General features: G+C 33.6%; 1 protein-coding gene across 2 annotated transcripts in view; it reads right to left on the bottom strand.

Moving 5' to 3' along the window:
- Positions 1–12,919, bottom strand: part of PolD1 (DNA polymerase delta 1, catalytic subunit) — a 156,046-nt gene that overhangs the window by 81,861 nt on the left and 61,266 nt on the right. For both annotated transcript variants that reach the window (XR_015043066.1, XM_085823925.1), the window contains exons 9-11: positions 12,104–12,214; positions 5,723–5,914; positions 3,318–3,634 (exon numbers count right to left, since the gene is read on the bottom strand). Coding sequence is in view for 1 of the 2 variants with exons in the window: in XM_085823925.1 (XP_085680051.1) it covers positions 3,318–3,634; positions 5,723–5,914; positions 12,104–12,214 (620 nt within the window). In the remaining variant the exon portion in view is untranslated. The remainder of the gene's footprint in view (positions 1–3,317; positions 3,635–5,722; positions 5,915–12,103; positions 12,215–12,919) is intronic.

Genomic DNA, 12,919 nt, shown 5'->3' on the forward strand with positions numbered 1-12,919 from the left:
ATTTTTATTTTGGATGAATTAGCACAAATTTGAAACTGACTCTGAATATTTTTATTAGTTCCCCCCCCCAGACATCTGAATTGTGAAGTATTAAATAACAAATCATTGCGATTGGTTGATGAAAAGGTTCATAGTTTATAAATATACAAACAACTCAAAATCAAAGTGGAGGGTGCATTAAGATGTCTAGAAACCAGACTTCGCGAATTTCATTTCTCTTGCATCGAAATTGATGAGCTAATTTCTCTCACTCAACTCTGTTTGAAACAAACACATTTTGTTTTCCAAAATAAATATTACAAGCAAACTGAGGGATTAGCCATGGGAAGCCCCAGTCCCATCCTGATATCTACATGCATTATTATGAATCAAAATTGTTTGAAACTTTAAACTTCCCAGCATGGTCCCGCTACGTAGACGATACTTTTACTCTGTTTGAAGGTAATAAAGATGATTTAAATAGAGTTCTTTCAACAATGAATTCTATTGATCCTGCTATTCAGTTCACTTTTGAACTTGAGACTTGCAATTCTCTTCCGTTTCTCGACATTCTGGTCACACGTAACACATCCAACTTCAGTACTACAGTTTACCGTAAACCTTCATCGGTTTGCCTTCCACCACACTTTAAATCATGTCATTCGACTAAACAAAAGTTAGCTTCATTTTATTCCTATGTTTTCCGTGCTCTTCAAGTTTGCTCCTCCAAACTAGCCCTTGATGAAGAACTAAATTATTTAAAAGCAATAGCTATTGACAGGGGCTTTTCACCCAACATTATTAATCAAGCAGTTAAAAAATTCTCATCTCAACACACTAAAAGCCACACTCTTATTTTAGGAGATTATAAAAATTCTGTTGTCATTCCCTTCTTTCCATCAATTAGCTATAAAGTTGCACATATTTTGCAGAAATTTAACTTTCGGGTTGTTTACTCTCCCATCAATAAAATTCCAACTTCTATACTCAAGGACCCCATTCCGGATATGAATTCCTGGGGTATTTATAGGATTCCTTGCCAGTGCGGTTTAATTTACATTGGCCAAACTAAGAGAGCCTTAAAATTTCGTGCCAAAGAACATGAGGCATATGTTAGAAAAAAGGAAACACAGTCTTCTGTTGCTCAACATTGTTGGTCCGAAAATCACACTTTCAATTTTTCTGCTGCCAAAATTATTCAAAAAACATCTTCCATTGGAGAACTGGATTTTCTAGAGGCATTTCACATTCATAAAAAATCTTTCTGTTCTAGTTAACAATCCTAATTCCAATCCAAATTTGCCTTCGGCTTTTAGAGAAATTATGTTTTAGTTCTGGTTTTGCCAACAGATGGCGCCACTTGCTTATTCTTGTCCAGGCTTTCTTATCTTATCTAAACATTATTTCCTATCTTGTTCATTTGCGGTTTTGCAGCTGAAGATGATGGTTCGGTAAAACCATCGAAACTAGTCCTGTGAAAATTTTGTAAATTAACGCTGATTTTTGTTGTTTGACTTCTGAATTAGTATTTATTCGGCGTGTTATTGTGTCTTAACTCAAATCATTTTATATATAAATTAATTTCAGAAGCCATATTACAATTTGTAGCTAAAACATTGTTGTGTCACTATCAGTGGATTGTGATATGCTAAAATACACATGCATGTGTGTGAGAGAGGGTAAATTTTTACATCATCTTTATGCTGTTTCTGCAGCAGGTAGTGGCCACTTTAAAAATTCTCACATAAAATATATTAGTATTCAATTAGATAAGATAAATTTTTGTGTTCTTCGGCTAATTTCGTTTCATAATTTGCTTATACTTTTACAAAATGAAAATCCTAAGCATGCAAGAAAAGTTTTAATTTATCATGGGACTTTCAAACATGATGAAAAAGAAATTAAATAATTAATGTGCATGATATTGTGAGAATAAACTTAATATTGTACCATATACCCATGTAATTATCTATGTAAAATTACATTCACATATTTACTGTTTAAACACCGCATGGATCTTCATATAAAGTTTTACAAATGTCTACAGCAGATTAAAATGATTCAGATCATACAAAATTTCACAAGAAAATTATGTCAAAAATTATAAGGGATGGAAATACAGTCAAAAGTCGTTAATTCGGACCTCAAAGCTACAAACTTTTTACTCATGTGTCGTTTTGACGCATGCGCGCAAGACCTTTACCACTGCGAATTTGAGTGTGCGCGTGCACAAAATACATACGAATGCGCGTTTAATGTATAACAGAAGGGATAAGCTAAGCTAAAATTATCTATTTCAGTGAATATTGCAGATTGCGTTGTTCCTTAATCTTCGAATTGGATCCGGATTATTATTTTTTGCAGACTGTTAGAGCAATTTTATAAAAGTAAGCTTGAACTTTCGATTATGTCAAATAGAATTTCTGATATATATTTATTAATATGTAAAGGATCTACAAAGCGAAAGTATGTTTCAAAGTTCATTAAACAAAAAGTGGAATTGCTGCAAAAAATGGATAAAGGCATATCCTTTGTTTATCTAAACTTTAACGTTTGTTTTCTTTAACATGGCGGGCGCAATGAATTGGAAGTTGATCTGTCAGCACTATCCCTATCTTAAGGGCAGATGTTTTTATTTTATTTGGCTTATAATTGCTTACTCAATTTAGTATTTCATCTCGATGTACTCCGTCTTTGATATGATTTAAATCAAATTCCTCGTCATTATAATTCGCTTCCAATAGTGAAGAAAGTGACACAGAGGTTATTGAAAACGAAAAAATTTCGATTGACAAATTAGTCGGTATTCTCAACACAGCAATTATAGGACTTGAACAGCGGAACTTTGTAACTGAACAAGAAATTATGTCTGTTTATAGAATTAAAGAGAATGTATTATCACATAAAAAACGAAGCAACTTAAACAACTTACATTGAAAGAAATGTTTAATAAAGTAAACAAATAAATATTAAGCTTTTTTTTTGTAAATTTTGATACCCTTTAGATCATAATTGTTCTTTATTTCGTAAATTACAGTTTCATATTTTTAATTTTATAATTTCTGCTTGCCATTTTACCAGATTTAAACTGATGATCTATAATCCGGAAAAATCGATAATCCGGAATCGCCGAAGTCCCGACGAGTCCGGATTAACGACTTTTGACTGTATTAGGGAATCAAATTTGTACAATTAAAGTGTTAATAATGCAATAAATTTTATTTATTAGCAAACCTTTTCTAAATAATGTCTAAAAATTAAAACCTGGGCGAGTTGGAAGCTATAACATACATATACAAGAAGCAACCCATTAAAAATGGAGGGGGGGTAAATCATACTTTTTTCTAGCAGCAAGAAGATTTTCCAATATCTCTGGTAGCAATCCTTTGCGCACAGTTTTCTTCACAAACAGTACACCAGACGGACATTTGGTGTACCCTTCTTCACCCAGGTTTTCTCGCATCTGCACAGACTGTACTAAAGTTGTGTAGCAAAGATTATGTGCCATCATGATGGAAGGATACAGAGATGTAAAATCCAGAGTTGAAATTGGATTGCTATAATATCCCTTTACAGGTTCTATGACAGTAGCACCAGTGAAATCTTCACCCACTTCTGTGTGAACAGTAGGAATGATGAAATCGTGCTCAACAGCCTGGGAAAAAATTAAACGTTTTATTAAATGGCCATAAACAATTAACTACATTAATTATCTATTGCCATTATCACACAATAAGTTATATCATTTATATCAGTTGATTTAACTCACAATGAGTTATATCATTTATATCAGTTGAGTCACAAATATTGGGTAATTTTGTAAGCTTAATTAACATGTTATTTCTTATGCCAATTGCTTTCTGTACTTCTACTATTTTATCTATTCCCTAAGAAAACGTAAATGAAGTTTAAATATTGAGAATCTCTGTTTAGCAAAGAAAGACAGCAACCTCAGCCTTCTAGGCTGAAACTTCTGCACTGTGGCTTATTTAGCTTTATAGTTATAAGTTGGTGAATTATTTTCACTGAAATTCCATTAGCATTCATGAGGTTGCAGAATCAGGCTGTAAGGCTTTGAAGTGTGATTTTTACATAATTTAACAGTTGTTGCCGTTCCATCTTTCAAAAAGCAGAAGTTAATTTTGCTATCACTTTTAGCTTTCCAATAACTAGAAGTGGAAGTAAATGCTTTAGTTTTGATTTTTTACTTAGTTATTGTCACTTTAGCGTTCTAGTTTTGAAGGTAAAGATAAGTTGATAATTTTTCTGGCAGGTTAACTTTGTGTGCTGCAAGAGATATCTTTGTTCAGACTTTTCCAAAAATTTCCTATCAGCACCACAAATTCAAAAATTTCTGATTTTCCAGATTTAATTTAATTATTAATTTATTTTGAAATCCTAATATTTTAGTTAATATTTAAATTTTCATGAAAACCTTGACATTTAAGAAATAGATACAATGATAAAATCCTTTTATAATACCATGTGTTAAGTAACAGTTATCTACACTGCTGGCTAACGTAAATGCAGCATCCTGAAGGAAGCATGCAAATAACATGAAATGTACAACATGCACTAGCGGAGGTGAGATATGCAAATGATTAGAATTTCAGTGCAGACGCACATCATGCACGCCTGTGGCACCACTTCAGAGCGCTATTTAAGGCTTGGAGTTTTCGACGATTTTAAGTTCGGCAATTGTGTTTTTCTTGTGGCTTATTAAAAAAAAAAAAAAAAATTATGCCTCGTAATAAACAGCAATCGTCGTTTAATCAAGTAGCCGAGCTCGACAGAGGAAGGATAGTGACCTACCGAGAGTGTGGATTATCTTTCAGGGAAATCAGTAGTCGTGTTGGATGAAACCAAACAACTGTAATGGAGATATGTGACCGTTGGATGCAGAAGGGTACGATGAACCAACGTGTTCGATCACATCCACCTCAGTGCACCACTTCATGACAGGAACTTGTGCGCATAGCAGTGACGGATTGCTCAGTCACATCACGAACCATAGCACAGCACATTCAGTCTGTAACGCATCATCCAGTGTCTGCGCGTACCATTCGACGCCGTTTACAGCAGAGTAGTCTGTCTGCAACATGTCCATTGTTTCGTTTAACCTTGACGCAGAATTGTCCAAGGGTTCTTCGTCAATCGACAGATTGAATTGCTTCCCTGGCCGGCTCGCTCTCCGGATCTTTGGTGTGTCCATGTGGTCCATGGTTGCTGAACGATTGACCCAGATTACATCCCAAGCTGCTACACCAGATCCACTTTGGCAACGTGTGGAAGCTACTTGGTCTGCTGTACCCCAAGAACACATCCAAAGTCTCTTTGAATCAATGCTGAGGCGTGTGGCAGCAGTGATCTCCAACAATGGCGGCTACTCTGGCTACTGATTCTGGAAGGAACCACACTTCACAGAAGTCTATAAATTTAATCATTTGATACTTGGTCAACATGTTATCTACTAAATAAATTTTGTTGTGATATCTCTTGTCTTTCTTGGTGTTGCAATTTGGGTGGCCAGCAGTGTAGAATGAAATTAATACAAAATTACTTCAGAAGCTAAAACAAATGAATAACAATGAGCACAGGCATTTACTAGAAGATAAAGAAGTAACTTAGTTTCTTTTGTAATACTGTGCATTATTCATAAAATTGAAAATAAAAAGTGAATGAGTAAATTTACTTAACCCACAGAAAAGGAAATCAGATTATTTAAGGAGGCAAGGACCTATACCTTTCTCAAGAGCTGAGAAACAACTTTTATCTGCTGCCCCCTAGATAGCAAATAAGTTAATGGAACACCAGTTACACGAGACATTTCCATGTAGTTAATGACACACATTAGTTTCTCCATAAGTCTCAAAGGTAACATGGCATCTTTCAGACAATACACAGCAAGTCGTCTTCTGGTCTGATCAGTGCCATTCTGAAAATTAAAATATAAATTTACATTATAATTAATTTTAGATAACAAATTAAAAAAAAAAATTAAACACAGTTTGTAACAATGCAACTAACATCTAATTTCCAATGCACTGATTATAAAGGTAAAATTTAGAAGCAGAATATAAAGTAACTTCTAAAGTACAGTAAAAAGCTGGACTATCCGAAATCTTTAGGGAATGCCAGATATGTAAAAATTCTGAATAGCTAAGCATATACAAAATGCAACTCATGGTGGAAAAGCAAACTGAATGGAAAATATTTCCACCTTTAAATTATACAAAAATCATCAGATTCATTATTAACTTAAATATCAAAAGTCTACATTTACAATTATGTAATATATTGGGGGGGGAGAAAAAGCAGCACCACAGCTCATGCAATCTCTGCAGCTGCACCAGACAAAAAAATTTAGAGAAGCATCAAGCAACAAAATTTGGAGATATCAAAATTTTCTGAATTTAAGAAAAGCACTTGATGGCAGAATTTAGGGCTGGCAAAAATTGTTAGAATTTAGGCAGACATTTGGGTAGAAAAATTCATCGCCTTGAACGACAGCTTCTCAGATTACTATGTAAATGGATATCATTGTTGGATCAATGTAAAAAGTTCTGTAAAAACAGATACAGGTAGAAATAGCAAGTTTGCCAAAAATTCACCACTGGTGATACAAATTCTGCTGAGGTAATAGTGCAGTTCTACCTAATTTTGTGGAAGAGCACCAAAGGGGCTGCCCAAGGGTCTCTCATCCCTTTTCTCCTACAACCAACCTCTTTAGTGGCCATTTGGTTCGCCATGTATTTTGAATGCCCGTTGCGGCACAAACACTATATGCTTATAAACATCGATACCTTTTTCAAGACTCGAACCCTGGCTCAATGGCACAACAGTCAACGTCATTGATCAATATACTGTCTTGGCAACATCTTGCATGATCAGTGTATTTTTCCTCCATGAGGATGTCTAAAGACTGTCCTAGGCAGGTGTTCAGAGTGTTGATATTTGAAATGAGATATATGCTGCTAAAAGTGTTAACTGTTGGTTATGACAGGACCTGAAACATAGTTTCACTAAAGTGATGCAAAGATGAAACAAGAGCTTGAGTGGATGGATCTCTTCAATCTCCAGCTTCAAACCCTGGAAGTTTCACAGGAAGATTTTCAGCACTATTTGTTTGGGATGAAGAAGGATCACTGTTTATTAATTATATGTTATATAATACTAAAATAACAGGCATTTTTTATTATTAACCTGCTGACTTCAATAAGCCGTAAAGATTAAGCCTTCCATTATACAACTCAAACTTCAATAAGCCATAAAGGGAAAAGTGCTACTTTTGGAAGACTGCGTTTGGATTTCCCAGATTACTATTTAGCAATTCAAATTTCAGCTTCTTTTCTGTCTACTGAAAAATCACTAATACTGAACACTTTTGTTTAAAAAACTGGAGCAACACTTACATGGAGGACATGAAGTAGAAACCAAAAAAGTGATTTCAGATATAAATTTTGAACAAGTGTATAAAGGGCTATCTGAAGAATGCCATTTAGAAATGGTGTAAAGGCTATGACATAATGTTTTTCTGTAGGAATCTGATGTCATATTACTGTAATAAAGGTACTGAAGTCAAGGGAAATGAAGTAGAAAACTGAGAAAGTGGTTTAAGATATGTATTTTGCTTAAGTGTATTGGACTTAAACTTACTGAATATCAATATATTATTTAATATGACAAAATCATAACTTTTGTCTATACCAGTGGCAGAAATATTCCATAAAAATTTTTAGTACAATCTTTGATCTGACTATCTGCACCCTCATCTCCTCCCCCAGAATGTATTCATAAGATTATGCACTATGCCACCGAAACTAATGTATTTATGAGGCAATCCAAGTAGACATGCAGCAGATGCACATTTCAGTACATACATATTTCCACCTGAGCCCACCAGCGGCCGAGCGGTACAGTCGCTGAACACTGGTAGTTCGGTCCGAGGTTCGAATCCCGCAAACGGGCTGGCTGCATGGGCGTTTTCGTGGTTTTCCCCATGTGTAACGTGTATACAAGCCAATTTTTCTTAGAAAGTCTTCCACGAAGGCATTCCTCCCATTAGGCAGATAGCCGAGGTTTTGCCATAATCCCCCCACACACACACACATATTTCTCCCTAACAAATTAGACAGTAATTTTTCTGATTAATATTTGTTTCTACATTGAGTACACTTTTCCTGCTTCTTCTAGTAATGAACTGTAATGTAACAGTAGAATTTGCCAGTTGATCAAGAAGAAAGCATTGCATTTCTTCAGAAATATGCCATTTCGCCCAATGCAAAAATTTGCACTCTACCATGCTGCACTGTCTAAACAATCAAATCTTATTAAAATCGAATACAAAAAATTGAAAACATCACTGTATACATGGAGAGAACAACATACACAATGTCTTTTTGCGTGCACTGCCAAATCTAAGCAATTCTCTAATTTTTTTAAATTGAAACAGATTAAAAAATTAGTCTTGCCTTTCAAAACTTTTTATTGTAACTGTAACCATGAGAGCTCTTTTCTTTTAAATCAATGCAATCTTGAGAGTACACTTTCAAATAATAATATATGAAATTTCATTTTGATTGGCTGAGCAGATAGGCCGTGGCCGTTAAAGATTCATATATCAGAGAATTTCTTTTGAGACCACCCCGTAGGTTGGCCATTTTGGGAGGAGGGTGCAGATAATCAGAAAGTACCAAAAGACTGTTAAAATGCACAGCTTGTAATGTAATGAAAATAATGATATATTTTTATATTCATCACTTTTTAATGCACGTATGAACAGTGGACAAATCTCAACATCATTTAGTTAAAAGATACAAATTTAATGACTACAACACAAAGCAAATGAACAACATTATAGTGTATTAGTGTGGTGATGAAATATGCATTATATACAAGACATGTGGCCACAAATTTAATTAAACAGAAAATAAACCATAAAATTACCATTCTAATAAATAAAACATAAAATAAATAAAACAATGCAAAATAAAAAATAATAATAATAAAAAAGGATTAAAACATTTACAAATATTTACTACAACACTCCATTCAACTTCTTAGAAACACTTGCGACTATCATGTGAATACATGGTATGTTACTTGCTCTGATGTTTGCAATACATGAAAGCTAATTTTTAACTTTTGAGTGTAATTTTTACAAATCATAATATAAATTGATCAATTTGAAATTTTACTTGTACTAAAGCTATATCAGATTAAGCAATGAAGAATGTGGATAGAATTTTAAACCCTGTTCTCAATGAAAAACTTATTTCACTCCTATTTCCAAATAAATGACCACTCAGATATTAATTATCTTCACTCATAAATTGATTATTCTCAAAGAAAAACAATCACAGCGGAATTAAATTTTATGAATTAAATGGATTATTGAAAAAAAAAAAAAAAAAAAAAAGATTTAAATCATTAGGAATCATGGGTATTTATTACTTCAGTTGTTAAGAAAGTTCAGTTTGATGAGAAAATGAATTTAATCCCTTGTCTGTGGAATATACTTGAGAAAAACATGCAAAAAATGGAAAATTATTTTTTCCTTTTAATTTTACTCATTATTATCATCAAAATGTTATAAATAGATTATTAAAAAAAATTAAATGAAATAACTACTGTAATTTCTGAAAGAAAGGCCGCATCAGTGTAAATGGCGCAATCGAGAAAAATGGCAGGAAAAAAAATATAATTACAGAGGAACGGTGCATCAGCGTAAACGCCGCAATAGGTTAAATTGCGTGTGACATCGTCATGGGCCGTTATAGATGCAAAATCTCAACCTATGTCCTGATATATGACATATCAGTTAAGAAAAATGCATGAAATGAAACCATAACTCAAAAATAAATTAAAGGTAAGAAATGTTGAAAATATATTTATGTTCATGAACATACTTATATTTACCCACTAAAGAAGTCGATACTCAGACTATATTGTAAAAAATGTTGTAATAATGAAATATTAAATTTGGATGACAAAAGAAAATTTTAAATTTTACTTACAAAAGGAATTACAGCAAACTATACATCATATGAAGCCATCAAAATCTGATTCTTCACTATCTGAATTAAAAAGATTTAGTAAATCCTGATCTAAGTCTTTCAGATCCTCACATTCATCCTCTTGGTTTACACTCTCTTTATCTAAGGATATAATTTCAGTTTCTTTGAACCCTGCTATCATTGACGATGTTTTTACCGATTTCCACGCACTTCCTACCCATTTTGCAACTTCTTCATAAGATGCTCTACGCATTTTACCGCTTTTGGTATACCTATTCAATCCTTCACTCATCCAATACTCCCACCGCTCTCGGACTTCAGCTTTGAAGGATTTATTACCTGACCAATCTAATGGTTGTAAGATTTTTGTCAAACCACCAGGAATTGCTACAATCGTAGACAATTTTTGACGTCTGGTTTTCACTGACTCAAGTAAATGAGCACACATGGAATTCATAATCAATAACCCTTTTGGTTGGAAAAAAGAATCCCTTACAACACTGCCAAACTTTGTGTAGTCACTCATGCATAATTGTTTTGCACATCCAGCTGTTCTCGTTTGCACAAATAATTACGTCATTAGGAAAATCTCCCTTCGGAATAGTTTTTCGTTTAAAAATGATCATCGGCTTTAGCTTGTCACCCTTTGTGGTACAAGCTAACACACATGTAAATGACATCCTTTCATGCCCCGTCGTAAGCACAGATACAGTTTTCGCACCAGTTTTATCAACAGTTCTGTTTGCAGGAAAGTCGAAAGCTAACAGGGTTTCATCCGTATTTATTATCTGTGACCGAAGAAGTTTTTTTTTGTCAATAATATCTGTCACATATTTTAGAAAAGATGCCTTTTTATCCTGCCAGTCCACTGGTAATTGTTGCCCGACTGTTGTTCTAGTACGCACAGAAATATTTTTCTTTTCATAAATCTGCTACACCAGCAAGGACCTCCTTTGAAATCATTTATGCTCATATGTTCTGCTATAAATTTTGCTTGTAAGCAAATTTTTACAGTCGAAATTGCCATTTCCTTTCCTTGTTGCTCTTTTATCCAGTTTGCAAGGTCGTCCTCTAGATTTGGCCACCTTACAGTACCACTTCTTTTGGCTCGTTTCTGTTGTGGCATATTTCTAAGTTCTTTTTCAGTTCTCCAACGTCGAATACATCTCTCGTTCACTTCAAACTCTTGAGCTGGCTCTATTTCCAGTTTGTTCAGCATGTGAAATTACATTAAAATGCCATTTTCAAAAATTTTCCGCTCCCTTTTTATTTAAAATATATCCAACAAGTACTTGTACTCAAATTGATGGGATCTCTATCTGGCAGAATGCCAAGAAAAATCGATTCATGCTGAAGAGGAAATATGTCGAGTTCCTTATTGCGAGGCAGGTGGAGTCCTGTGGGCCTTTGAAAAAATTGCAGGAAAGGCAGGGGTGGGGAGAGGATGGGTCCTGGAAGATTCATGGAATGGCAGAGGAGAGAGACTATTCAAAATGATGAGAATGCTGATTTGAAAGGGGGAAGAATGTTATTGTTCTGAGATTCTGTTTAGGGTGAATAAGGTATGTAGGTCCCTTTAAGGTTCACCACCGGAAAGAATGTAAACAAAATAACATTCGCAAAAAGCAACTCAGTGGTCTTTTGTGTGGAAACAGCACCAGTCTATGTACAATGACAAGGCCATCCAAACTATGTACAATGACAAAGTTATTCAAACTATATACAATGACTATCATAGGAAATATTTTATTTTTAGTGCACCTAAATGCCGCACCCGCTGAAAATGTAAGTTTTAAACACGTAAACGCCGCAGCGTTTCTTCCGGAAATTACGGTATTTTAGTTAGTAGGGGGGAGAAGAGAGAGAAACCGTAATTAAAAAAATTAAATTAAAAATTACTTCACGAATATACTCTTAATCTTTGTACATATTGTATAAATTTTTAAAAACACACTTAACAAATCATTTTTTTAATAAATACGACTTTTATTGACAATTTTATGAAATGTTTTCGAATTAACAAAGAATCACCAAATGCAGTCTCTACAAAAATATGCAGTCTTTCGTGAAAGCAAAACAAGGTAAATTTTAAAATAAAATCATCATACCTGAAGATCTGTAATTATAGAATGCTGCACATCCTCTTTTTGTTCTTGCAAAAAGTGGTAACTCACAGCATTGAGGGTGTAGGAACGAAGTTTATAATCTCGAACCAAAATCTAATACCAGAATAAAGGATATTAATGGTAGTAACAATTATGTAAATTCAATATCATAAAAATTATTTTAATAAAAACTATATATATAAAACATATTCTATTTTAATAAATAGCCAACTTTTGGCCTTTCCAATATATATATATATATATATATTTTTTCATAAAAAAATCTGATGTGTGCACCACGACTTCCTTGTACGGAATATTAAATTATACGCACTTTTTTCTTGAATTTCATTTAAATTGATTGGATTGAATTAAACCTACTTCGTCGACAGTGCATAAACCACGATAGAATAAATGCACTCTTTAAAATTCACTATATTTTTTTACTATAACGACACTCTGAATGCACAAAATTTATATCATTTGAAGAATTATCGTTGCCACATGTTCTATTCAAATACTATAATAAAGCTAAAACGATGTATGAAAGAAATTAAGAAAAAAAAAAACAAAACAGAAAAGAAACAGTTTTTCACAGACGATTTAGTATTTCTCATTCAATTAATTCAGCTCTCACTTCGCGACAAGGCAAAAATACATAAAAACTCCAAATATCTGCATTAAAAATTACGAAGTAAATCTTAAACACTTATTTCCTCGAAAAAATTCCAGAAAGGATTAAGCATGATTTAATTCGCAATAATAAATGAAGGCGTTATTTTTGTGTTGCGAAGCTTAGTCTCTCTAGATTGGCAACAA

The sequence above is a fragment of the Stegodyphus dumicola genome, chromosome 9 (genome assembly GCF_044657685.1).
Source record: "Stegodyphus dumicola isolate Sdum_Otavi_A_Nest chromosome 9, ASM4465768v1".
In the NCBI taxonomy this organism is placed as follows: Eukaryota; Metazoa; Arthropoda; class Arachnida; order Araneae; family Eresidae; genus Stegodyphus; species Stegodyphus dumicola.